Source organism: Podarcis pityusensis (assembly GCF_964106645.2).
Source record: "Podarcis pityusensis genome assembly, chromosome: 2".
Lineage (NCBI taxonomy): Eukaryota > Metazoa > Chordata > Lepidosauria > Squamata > Lacertidae > Podarcis > Podarcis pityusensis.
This window is the reverse complement of record NC_138029.1, coordinates 44902487-44915013: the sequence shown is the minus strand read 5'-3', so window position 1 is coordinate 44915013 and position 12527 is coordinate 44902487. Positions and strand designations below refer to the sequence as shown.

Here is a 12527-nt window from a genome sequence, read left to right as displayed (position 1 = left end):
AGTTACCATTTGACTATAATTTGTTTGCAACAATCCAACTTGGAATGTTGGCCTTAAAATGCATGGGATACTTGTTGCTTATCCATTATTGTTTCAGTTTTTGGCACCCTTTGACCTTGCTGCAGCAATTCCTGCTTACACAGTAGTTTTCTATAGCTAGTAGAGTTACTTTCTGTCCCTCCACTTTTTATCCAATAAAGTCAGAGTTACCTGACATTAAAAGCTGTAAAAGATACCTATACTTATATCTATATCCTGCTGTTCTGCAGTCACTCCTCAGACAAGGTGGGACGGCTGGAGGCTATGGTGGACTCCTACAAGAAGAAGCTGGAAGACCTGGGTGACCTTCGGCGGCAAGTTCGGCTGCTTGAGGAAAGAAACACCGTCTACATGCAGCGCACTTGTGAGCTGGAGGAGGAGCTTCGGCGTGCAAATGCTGTCCGTGTGCAGCTGGAGGCACATAAGAGACAGGTGAGTTGGTGTTAATAAGAGAATGCATTTGAGCAGACCTCAGCCTTCAGAATGCACTTGCAATAATACTCTGTCCTGAAGGAATCCTAAAGACAGATTGGAGCACCATTGGAGCCAGAAAGGCAAAACCCATTTGACCAGGATTGACCTGGTAGCTGTAGCTGTGCTGTGGCTTTGCAGGCAGAACTGTTGTCTCAAACAGTCTTGTACTCTTGGTGTTTGGGAGGACTTCAATACTAAACATAGATTCAAGACAACCTGTAATGAAAAGCAGCGTTGCTGATTGCTTTGCAGCCGGAGAGGAGGGCAAAGATCATAAGCACAGCAAACCCCTACTCTTCCCTCTTCCAGGTGCAAGAGCTCCACAGCAAACATGCAGATGAGGCTTTGAAGGCGGAGAAATGGCAGTTTGAGTTCAAGAACCTCAAGGAGAAGTTTGAGGCCCTGGTAAAAGAAAAAGAGGTAATGCAGACCTTGTACCACAAGAGGATGATGAGTGTTTCCTTTGGCTTGCAGGTGAAGGCCTAGTCCAGGAGTGAGGGAGCTTTTTCAGCTTGAGGGCCACATCCTCTCATGGGCAGCCTTGTGGAGGTTGCATGCAAGTGTGGGTGGAGCAATGGATGTGACTTCTCTCTTCATTGAAAGGGCTACATTCTGGCCACGCAAAAGCTCGAGCTTGGTGGTGGGTGGGTGTGGATAGATATAGGTATGTCCATACAAATTTTTTATATATGCGCACAAATGCACCACCTATCTACCCATCCATTATCGCAGTTCAATGGCTCATTCCAGCCTGGTAAAGGAGGGCACAGAGCAGGCCTGGAGAGCATGTGGGGCGAGTCCCAAATGTCAGAGAGCCTTGAAGGCTGCATTTGGCCTGAGATTCTCTACTCCTAGTCTTGTGGCAAGAATAGGGAAATCTGGCAGGAGTAGCATCTAGTTTCTGTTACTTTGACAATGTAGTACAATAAGGCATCAGCCCACCATAGCTTAAGTGGTCCTTTTCCTGGAGTGATTCCTGACCATTTTCCCTTAGAGGCTGATTGAAGAGCGGGATGCCTTACGGGAAGCCAATGAAGAACTGCGATGTGCTCAGGTGCAGCAGAAATTCCTAAACCAAGCAGGTGAGTATCAGAAGTCTTCCCCACCCCAATGAAATCCAATAAAGTCTGCCTCAGAACAAAGATTGGAAGTTAAGGAGAAAAGGGACACGTCTTTGTGTTGACAGGGCCAAGTGCACTCAAGTTACACTAAACTAGCAGTCAACTACATTTAACATTTGTTAATACCTGAAGAGCCACAGTGAGCTGCCTACTTGCTGCAATCATTAGAGGAGATTTGTTCCATCTGAAATGAACCGGGGGGGGGGGGGCTAGGGCCACCTCAGTGTTGGTGCCCATAATTTTTTGTTGCAGGAAAACCAACTAGACCCTTCTTTATGCATTTAGGTGTTGATTTAAGAGCATATTGTTTGGACATTTATTTTATTGAAATGTCCTTTAATTTGATTTAGTTGCTGATTGAGCGTTGTGCTTCTATTTTTGCGATTCCTTTTTGGTTGTTACGGCTGTTTTTTGAAAATGTATTTTATATTTTTTATTTACACCTGAAGACTCCATTTGGGATGGAAGGGTGCATTAAAAATAAATGAATTAAATGCTGTCATTTTCATTTTTAAGAACTTTCTACAGGCATGTCCAGGGGGATTCCCTTGTCTGTTAGCTTACTTGGAAGCCACAGGAGGGCTGAGAGGGTAGGATTTTAATGGATTGGACTGTTTTTATAAGCTGAATGGATAGCTCAGTCGGTAGAGCACGAGACTCTTAATCTCAGGGTCATGAGTTTGAGCCCTACGTTGGGCAAAAGATTCCTGCATTGCAGGGGGTTGAACTGGATGACCCTTGTGGTCCCTTCCAACTCTGCAGTTCTATGAGCAGCTATACGGAACAATTTTTTTACTGTTTTATTTTAATTAATGTTTATTATGTGATTTGTGATCTTAATTGTTCTGATATGTAAATCACCCTAGGATTTCTTTTAATGAAGGGTGGTAAAGAAATTATATAAATTAAATTTTAGGCTAAGCCTGATAGGATCTCACACACCTGTCTCCAAGAGCTTTGCCTACAGCCGGTGTGTGTGCTTGGTCTGCCATTCAGTTGCCTGAACCTGCTTGTAGGGAAAGACCTTGTATTATGGTTGGCTGCTGCCTGAAGTGAGGTTACCGGTTTCACCTCCCATCTCTGTGTGGCTTTTCTCAGCCTTCATTCTTCTCCTGTTTAAATGTATTTCTCTTGATGTGATAGATGCCAGTGTGGACCATGTTTTGCTTAATACTGCTGGGACCCATAACTGCACTTTTATTGCTCCAACTCAGGGTAGATGAGTTGTCCGGCCCTGGCTAGGTCAAGTGACACCAAAAGCTTGAGTGATTGCATCTTAGAGGGTTGTGCTTTATAGCAAGGTAGTATTTGGGAACGATCGGCTCCTCCCCTCCAACAACACCTGCACCTTTGGGTAGAAAGCCAGAGTAAAAATAAATGTATCTTCTGTTTCTCTCCCCCCCCCCCCCTTTGCAGATACCATCCTAGAAGAAATTGCTTCTCCTGTGGATAACTTAGCAGCTGAGATCATGCCAGCAGAACTCAAGTAAAGTTTGCCCCCTTGGGGATCCTGTCTTGGGAGGCAGAAGGGCAAAAGCCTATGGGGCCTATTTGAAATTGGGGACTTACTGTTATTCATAATTATACTTGATTACTTCCATCAGCCAGAGGCTGGAGTCAGTGTTACCCTGGTGTCCTTTTGGTGATAAAGAGAAAGTGGTGGGGGGGGAGTGCTATCCTGGATTTATTTTTCTGATATTGTAGATGAAACAGGTGTCATCCCAAGATCACCTTCAGCTTGTTTGCTTAAGCTTAAGAAAACTGGAGTACAGTTTTCTGCTTCATACAGTCATGACATAAATTCTTTAAAAGGTCAGGCTCTAAGTGAATGCTCCTAATGTATATGCTAGATAATACAGCACGGTAATCTCTGTGAATACTGTCTATCCCAATATGCATTGCTCTGGTTTGGCCCCCAATTCTAGAGATTGCATCCTCTCTATGAGCTGTTCTGCCTTTTAGTACAGCTTTTAGGGTTGGGAGTTGGGCCCACATGAAGCGGGGGGGGGGGGGCTGGGAAGTGGTGGTGGTGGTGGTCCACACCATTGGATAATGCCCCAGCTAATAATTGTAACATTCTGTGTTTCTTGCGGCCAGGGAGACCATTGTGCGGCTGCAGCATGAGAACAAGATGTTATGTGCACAAGAGCTGTCCTATCGGCTGCAGCAGACCGAATTGCAGGGGCTGCTGGAGGAATCTAACCGTACTAAGAACCAGCTAGAGGCACAGCAAAGGTATCCAACAAGCTGAAAAGTTTGCAGTTTGTCCCCACTGGTCTTAGAAGATCCAACCTGCCTTCTCTAGTCCCTCTTAACCTTTGACCAGCTATTAAATTTGCAATTCTAATTTAGAATTATTTTTATTCACTGTTCTTCCTCTTATCTGGTAGGCAATATTCTACCTCCTGTTCTAAAAACCAGTGGGGAAACTCTTACTGTTGGCCAATCAAGTGAAACCATATTTGCATGGTGTCAGAGCTGGCTCCAGGTCCCAGCTCACAGAGGACCAACGCTAGCCGGCAGTAATGTACAAAAGTCTTTATTGAAGTACAGTTTCCATTTTCAAGCCGCAGCGCCCCAGCTCTACGTCTAGGGGTTAGATCGGCGAAGCTCCATCTGAGTCTCCGCCCCCTGTACACCAGTTTAAGATTCTAGCCTTGCTCCACCTCTTCCGTCTCTCCTTTCTCCTCTGGGTCCTGCTACCCCCCGGGGTCCCTTCCTTCCTGGATTCTTCTGACGCTGACGTTGACCCCCCTGACTCCTCCCCCTCTTTTCGGCGGGCTTTGGGACCTGGCTCCCTATCCGGGCTGCCAACTGCGCCGCCCTCCTGTACATTTGAACTTGGCGCGCGCGCCCAGCCTTCAACCTTCCTCTCGACCGTTTCCTCGCTCCCCGATGGAGGCGTGGCCAATCCTGACTCATGTCCTCCCACTGGCAGTGCGCCGCCTGATCCCGATGCCTGGGACTCCTCCCCCCTACTGCACTCTGGTGTGGACGCTGGTCCTGATTTCCAACTGCTGCTCTCTGAGTCCCCTCTGGCCCCTTCTTCCTGGGGTGTCCCCCTAGGCACCCCCCTTGCTCTGACCATGGGAGCCCCTTTCTGTGAATCTTCCGATTCGCTGGAAAGACTCAGAGACCTCGGACCGCTGTCATCGCTAACATTTCCTTCGGACTCCTCCCCCTCGCTCTCTATTTCCTCCGTTTCCTGTGCCTCTGCTCCTGAACCCCTGACACATGGTCAGTTGGGGAGTGTCCTTGAGCTCAAGCACTGTTTGCATGATCTACTAGGAATGTTAAACTAACATTTTTTTAAAAAATAGAATTTTGTCCTAGCTTATCTTTGTTAACTAGTGAAGGGCAAGCTCCCTTCTCCTCTCATTGCCCTGGCTCAGAAATAAACAGACCATTTGAAGGTGTACTACTTATCACAGCAGCTTTTAGCTAGGCACCATCTGTACTGACAGTCCTGTGGGCTTTGTTGCTGCTTGCAGCTGGCCTTTCTCTTGCCTGTTTTAATTTGATTTGCCCTTCTCTCTATCCAGACTGAGCCAGCAACAGATCACTGAGCTCAAGGTGCAAGTAGAGGAGCTGCAACGGGCCCTCCAGGAGCAAGGAAGCAAAGCAGAAGATGTGAGTTTGCTTGAGAAAAAAGGGTTCTGTGAGGCCTTGTCAGAGTCAGGCTCACAGGGAAGTTTTGAAGGAGATTTTCACAGGGGCTGGTGGTCTCTACTCTCAGCCTGAATCCAGACCTTCTTACAGGGTGGCAGTAATGGGAGCTGGTGGCATAAACCCACCTGTCCGTTTCTCAATGGAGACTTAAAACCAAGACAAAACAAAGGAGCTGGGCCGTATGAGATCTTTGTTGCAACATCTAGTCTAGGATTGTGTGCTCTCTGTGTACCAAGTGGGGGAACTCTGCCTGTGTATTGGCAAGTTTTAGCCTCCCAAATTACCTTGGGGCTCAAAACAATGAAAAAGGAGTGGGGCTAATCCTCAGATACTGACTACTGCTTGACAGGGTTGCTATAATGTGGGTGGTAGAGATTCCTTGAACATACAAATTCAATGATAAGGCTACACTTGTGGGTCTTAGGAGCTGCAAAATTGCAGTTTATGGTAGCTACGCTGGACAAAGGTGTGCTATTTGGCTAAGAACCTTTTTTCTCGGGTTTACGGGCTTGTTGCCTATTGGGGGAGGGAGGGCAAGAACTCGCAGGCTGTAAGTGTAGTTTTGCCCCAGTTTGAGAGCCTTGTGTCCCCTCTCCTGTGGCCTGTTCTAATGATCACCATTACCTTCTGCCCAGACCTCTTTTCCTCCTCACTTCCCTAATCTCACTATGCTAACAGCCCTCTCTTTCTCCCTTCTGACTTGCTGGCTATCCTGCCCAGGCCATTGTAAGTACTTTCACATTCTGTGTTGCTTCCACCATCTAACCTACTCCGCTGCCAACTCATTGTTGCTTCTCTTCTGTCTTTGCTTGATTCTTGGTGTGTCAAAGATAAGGGGCTGCTCTGGGTTCACCTGCCAAGAGCTGCTAAGGGGCCTGCGTATTCTGAAGGTTTAAAGGAGCACAAGTTCAGTTTTCTTAGTGCAGAAGGGAAGCTGGGAAGCATAGGTGCTGTTTTGAATTGGTAACTTCTGTTCCAAACGGCATTCTGATAATCTGAAAAGGTAGGAGCAGTCTAGATTTGTTTCTGAATTCGTGCAAAGCAGTTAACTGTACCAACATCTCTTAGGAGATGTGCTGTCTCCTACACAATCAGTAACTGTTCATGTTACTGCCCTGTGAGTCTTGTATATTAATAAGTCCGTAAACAATTATGGTTCAGCATTTTCTAAATTATCCCTACTGGGATAATTGAAAAGGAAGTAGAGGAAAAACTTCCTAATGGTTGAGAGCCTTTAGGCTGGAGGTGAAAGAGAAATGCTGTTGATGTGACATTGAGCAATGTAAACCAACATTTGCACACCTAGTAAAAGCTGTAGTAAACTTTGAAAAGTAAATGCTTTTGCATTGCCCACATCTATTGATGCTACTTGAGTGACAGACCCTGAATGGTCTCAGGTGGAGAGAGGAGACTTTGACTTTTACTGCCAGAGATGGGAGTGAGGTTTGAATGCATGAATGGATTAGTAACTAGTATAGAAAGACCTTTTGTTTTTTAGACTGCAGCCTTGTTAATTGACAGTAGGATTGACCGTAGAGTTGAGCCACCGGCTGTGTTTAGTTCACTTACTGTATACTGGATATTTTTATCTTCCCCGTCATGCCAGCATAGACAACCATGTTTGCAGAACTGAATGGAATTCTCTGTTCCATTTTAAGAGTGCTTCTGAGTCAGCAGCATCCCAGTTTAACTTTCCTAGCTCATGAAGACAAATCTGAACTGAAACCTTGAACTCCTAGTGCCCCCAGGATGAATCCTTCAAAGCCAGCAAATTTATGCATAACCTGAGTGCAGGAGGTCTTCAAGAGTACAGGGTACACTACAACTCCACAGGTTTTAGTATTGTGTGTAAGATAAACTGAACATAGCACCAGCTCACTCTAGTGGTCAGATGATGACAACAACAGCAGCTTAGCTAATTGATCTGCAAACAAAATAAAAATCCTAAACAGTCATTTCTCTCTCTTTTTAGTCTTCTCTCCTACAAAAGAAGCTGGAGGAGCACCTGTAAGTGATTCAATTCAGTTTGAGGGACAGGGTTGGAAAGGGCTAAAGCTCACTTGGTTTTCTTTGTTGCATTTGATGAATACATATCTGGGGTTGTTATGGGTCCAGCTGTGCTACTTAACAACATATTGATGCTGTCACACAATACACAGCAGGGCTTTGGTTCCACGCCCTTCAGGTTTCTGGTCCTTATTCTTCAAGACACCTGCATGCCTAGCTTCTGTTTCTCTTTCTGTTTCCTGGTCAGAGAGAAATTGCATGAGGCCCATGCAGAGCTTCAGAAGAAGAAGGAATGCCTTGATGAATTGGAGCCAAAAGTGGACAGCAACAGTAAGTGGGTGGATGACAGATCCATTCCTTTAGGAGTCTCACCTAAGCCCAACCTTTGCTGGGTACTACAATGGGATGGGATGGGCTGGGCTACCCAGAAATCAGAAGACCTTGTAGAGCATAGAGTGAAGATTCTTGCTACTCCATCCACATTTTGGGGTCAGGACAGCATTGATGTCCCCGCCTTTCTCAACAGCTGCCAAGAAGATTGATGAACTGCAGCAATCTTTGAAGAAGAAAGATGAAGATATGAGAGCCATGGAGGAACGATACAAGCGTTATATGGACAAAGCCTGCACAGTAAGTCAAGTCTTTTCAGTGCCTTTTGCCACTGCACAGGCATACATTGGCGAAGCCTCACTAAATGGCTTTGTAGATCATACACGCTTCCCTGCGGTCAGTGTGATTCAGTCAGCCTTTCTAGTAGCTATATGGTCTTGGCCTCCCAAAGCTAAGTGATTATGGAAGATCTCTTTATCCTTTCACAGGTCATCAAGAAACTGGATCCCAAGCAGCAGCCTCATGGAGTTCCACTGGAGATCCAGGCTTTGAAAAACCAGCTGCAGGAAAAGGATAAGAAAATCAACCACCTGGAGGTGAGCTCCTCTTCCGAGAATGAGGGTTGCAGCTTCTCTTACATAAGAGCCTGCCTGATTAGGCCAAAGCCCCCTCTAGTTAAACAATGGAATTTGCTCCCTTGAGAAGCAGTAATGGCCACCAAACATTGATGGCTTTAAATGAGGACTAGGCTATCAGAGGTTACTAACCATGATGGCTATGTATTACTTCCATTGTTGGAAGGAATGTACTTCTAAATACCAGTTGCAGGAAACTGCAGGAAGGGACACTGATGTTGTGCTCTGGACCTGCTCACAGCTTCCCAAGGGCATCTGGTGGGCCACTGGCCTGATCCAGCAGGGCAATACTTATTATAACAAGTTTCCAAAATTAACAAGGATGTGCGCACTGCAGCCCTCTTACCCATAAGCTACAGGTGTCTTGAGTATAATGCATTAATTCCTTATCTTCCGAAAGTCAATATAAATTATTTCAGATGAGTGGTTTGCCATGCGTTGCCTGTTTCGACCACCCTGTTAGCAGCTCAGGTAGTTTCTTTCTTTTGTCCTTACTTTGCTTTCACTTGGGATCAAATTGGTAGACTGAGGTCCTGCACATCTATAAAAGGAAGAGGTACACTTCTCATCTCCCCTCTGTTTTGGTTGGCCTTGGCAGCATAACTTGGGGTTTTCCATAATCCCCCCAACACACACACACACACACACACACACACACAGCCTTGGGGTTTAGCAGCATGACCACTTACCTCCTTTTTCCTCTCTGTGCTTCATCTCATTAGTCGGATTTTGAGAAGACAAAATCTCAACAAGAACAAGAAGAGAAACTCATCATCACTGCTTGGTATAACATGGTGAGTTTGAATTGGACTAGGCATAAATAGAGGTGCATGTACTGATGCAGGGGTGTGGCACATTGCTTTGCAGGAGAACAGTATGCATAATTGCTGTGGAGCTTAACATCCTGAGAATCTCTTACTTTTTCTAACTATTTTGGTACTAGACACGTTTTGCAGCTGCTAAACACTGCTGAGTAAAATGTCTGAAGTTGGGCTCTTTACAGTAGATCATTTTGATGATCCTGTATATGTCTGGATCACAGAACATGGCCTTTTTGAATTCAGACCCTCATGTCTTCTGACACATACTGTCCTGGTCAGAGCCCTATGGAGGAAGAACAGTGAAGAACCCTCCATCTCCATCCAAGAGTCTCCTGGCACAAGCCAAATGTTTCTTTTCTTTCCCACTGCAGGGCCTGGCGCTGCACCAGCGGGCTACAGAGGAGCGGTCATCCACCTCTACACCAGTCCAGTCCTTCTTGGCCCAGCAAAGATTGGCCACCAATACTCGACGGGGCCACCTGAACCGAGCTCAACCCTTGCTGCTTCGATACGTTGGTACAGACAAACCTCAGTTGTCCTGATCTGGAAAAGCTGTCCTGTGGATCTTCTAGAGAATGCTCACTTCCCGGGGAGAGTGAAATCGGAATACCTGTTATGCAGTGGTACTTCCTCTGGAAACCCCCGTTTTATCCCTATTGTTGAAATTCATTCTCTGATACTAAAGATTATTCCTATGCCCAACTGTAGTGCTTGTTTTTAAAAAAATGAGGAATCTTGAGCAGCAAGGAGCTGGATCTTCCCTATTCATTGCAGACCTACATGTTCCCTCTTCCACTGCATTTGGGAGCTGTTGCATGGCACTACCCTGGGTGATGGAGAGGTATCCTTCAACCATGTTCCTTACCCACCTTTCCACTTAAAATTCTGCTTTTGTACATAGTTTCTGTATAGCCCTGTTCCCCACCAATTAAAAATGTTCTTTACCTAATGATGTCATCTGCAGAGGGTATGGAGGAAATATTTTTACTGTCATTCACATCTCCCCTTATGGTATCGGCCTCAGTCTTGGGTATTTTTTGTGGTGATGAATGCAAAAGGATGAGATGGCTGCTTTGATAGTGGCCCTGCATTTGGAGTTTGACTCCTTTGAAAAGCTAGCATCGGTTCCTCAGGAGCCAGATTGCATTGCCTGAGGCACATTATGGCACAGCTTTTCTTAGTGACTTAAGAATCCCTTTAAGAAGGGCCAGGGCCTTGGTACAAAAAAGCCCCATTTGAAAACGTATGAACACTAAATTGACTTTAGACCCTAGGGGTGAAGAGAGCCTGCAGTCCTGCCCAACAGTAGTTTGTGCGCGCATCTGTAACTGTGTTGTCTTCACGGCAATATTTAGTGCCTGGTGTTTTTTTTGAAAAGTGCTACTCTTTTTCTTCCCTCCCTGTTAGTATCATATTCAGAGACATTGCAAGATGCAGTATCCTTTTAAAAATATGTTCTCCAAATTTTGATTCTTTTTTTTTTTTGAAGTAAAGTTCATAGTTTTAATTCTGTAAATTATACATTTTGTAAAGCTACCTTGTATCTCTGCCTCTTTATTTTTCTATCGGACAGAAGCCTGACATGCAATGTGGGAGGATGGGATATGTCTATAGAATCTTTACACTACAAATAAAATGTTATAAAATCTTTTCTGTATCCTCATTCCTCTAGTAGCAACAACTATTACTGTTGGGCAGTAGCCTTCATCTGGGAGGACCAGCTGTAGCTGTTAGTAGTTCTTTGCAGTACCTTTGTACTGCTGTAGTTCAGGCTTCCCATTAATTCTGAGATGGGATTTTTCTCTCTTGGAAGTTTAGTAGACCAATCAAGTGCAGTTCCCTATTGGGCCTTGGAAGAAGTCCTTAGTTGATTTGTCATTGTCCTTAGTTGATTTGACCTACTTCAGAATCTGGTGGTGGGCTGATAGCAGTTAAAACTCAAAGAAAATTATTGATGGTCAAGAGTAAAGTGGTACCTTGGTTTACAAACTAATCCGTTCCAGAAGTCAGTTCTTAAACCGAGGCATGCTTTCCCTATTGGGGCCTCTTGCCACTGGTGCCCTTCTACCGTTCGGATTCCGTTCTTAGAGGTAAAGTTCACAAACCGGGATACTACTTCCAGTTTTGCGGAGTTCGTAAACTGAATCATTCATAAACAGGACTGTTCTTAAACCGAGGTACCACTGTACTTTGCATTTAGGATTGCTACAAAGGCTGGCACAGTGGCAGTTGATTTATTTATCAAAAGGGAGCATTTTCAATTGGGAAGCCATCATAAGATCAGCAATAGAGCATTTGTTAAAGAAGCACATCCTCCGTACATCGATGTGTGGTTGTCCTTGTTGCTGATGGAGTTTTTAGAGTTAGAGGTCCCCTTTGGCTTCACAGCAAGCACCCAGCCTTAAGGGGAATGTCTCCTGTTGCTCCTAGCTAAATACTACCATAAAAGATGGTTTAAAGGTTCTTAGAATGTGATCCACCATTAAATTTAGTCTCACTATCCTCTGCAGTACTTACTGAAGGCTTGAACTACAAATAACTTTCTTCCCTAGTATACTGAGGTACCAGTTAACACAACACAGAATCAGGTAGGATAACAATACACGGCATATGAGCCCTTTTTCTCTGTGCACTAAGAGGAATCCAAAGGATCTGATGCTATGGACAGACTGATATCTTGAGTGAATCGGCAGCTCCCAACATTGCCCTCCAGGCCCATGTACAGCTTGTCTGAGGCTCTCCCCAGTTGACTGGGAGACCCAGGGCATTCTTGGCATGACAGCGCCTGCCATGACCCCCCTGCCCCCTCCGAGGCCTGGAGCAAGTATACCCGGCTCCCCCACCCCACCCACAGACCTGTTTCCATCTCTTTTCATTTGAAGGGAGCAGGTACTTTTTTAGTGCACAGAGAATCACTGGAGCAGCTTCTCTTTGTCACTGCAACTCTCTTCTGAGCAGCTTAGTTGCGCGGTGGGTGGGGAAATTTCAGAGAGGTTTGAATTTCCTTTCCCCATTATCCCTTTTTCTCCCTGCTGCTCCAAGTGTGCAAGCAGTGGCAAAGAGGTAGCTGCTCAGTCAGGTTCCCTTGCCTTTTATGGGCTTCAGAGAGGATGTGAGGACTGTGACTGGAGCCCTAACCAGCATGGTCATAGTTAACCAGGGGTTCCCCAATCTAGTTTCCAGAAGCTATTGGAATACATTTCCTATCTGCTCTTGCCTTGTACAATTTGTTGGCTGGGTGAGTATTTCGGGTGGAGTGGCTGAACAAAGCATGGCTGAGGAAGGATGCTGGGTTCACATGTAACACCAAAACATACATATAATCAGCCAGATGGGACATTGGTCTGATCCAGGCAAGTTAATTTGTGCCTATCGGAATTCACTTCTAGACCTACAGAACTCTTAATAGTATTCAGTATGACTGGACATAT

The 12527-nt window shown here is 45.4% G+C and overlaps 1 protein-coding gene across 1 annotated transcript in view; it reads left to right on the top strand.

Moving 5' to 3' along the window:
* HOOK2 (hook microtubule tethering protein 2) overlaps window positions 1-10744 on the top strand; it is a 33486-nt gene extending 22742 nt beyond the window's left edge. The window contains exons 11-22 of the mRNA XM_080996573.1: window positions 270-471; window positions 823-933; window positions 1508-1595; window positions 3051-3120; window positions 3732-3869; window positions 5177-5264; window positions 7276-7310; window positions 7558-7640; window positions 7837-7940; window positions 8129-8236; window positions 8998-9069; window positions 9468-10744. Of these exons, the coding sequence (XP_080852699.1) occupies window positions 270-471; window positions 823-933; window positions 1508-1595; window positions 3051-3120; window positions 3732-3869; window positions 5177-5264; window positions 7276-7310; window positions 7558-7640; window positions 7837-7940; window positions 8129-8236; window positions 8998-9069; window positions 9468-9638 (1270 nt within the window). The 3' untranslated portion in view covers window positions 9639-10744. The remainder of the gene's footprint in view (window positions 1-269; window positions 472-822; window positions 934-1507; window positions 1596-3050; window positions 3121-3731; window positions 3870-5176; window positions 5265-7275; window positions 7311-7557; window positions 7641-7836; window positions 7941-8128; window positions 8237-8997; window positions 9070-9467) is intronic.
* Window positions 10745-12527: the final 1783 nt, after the last annotated feature.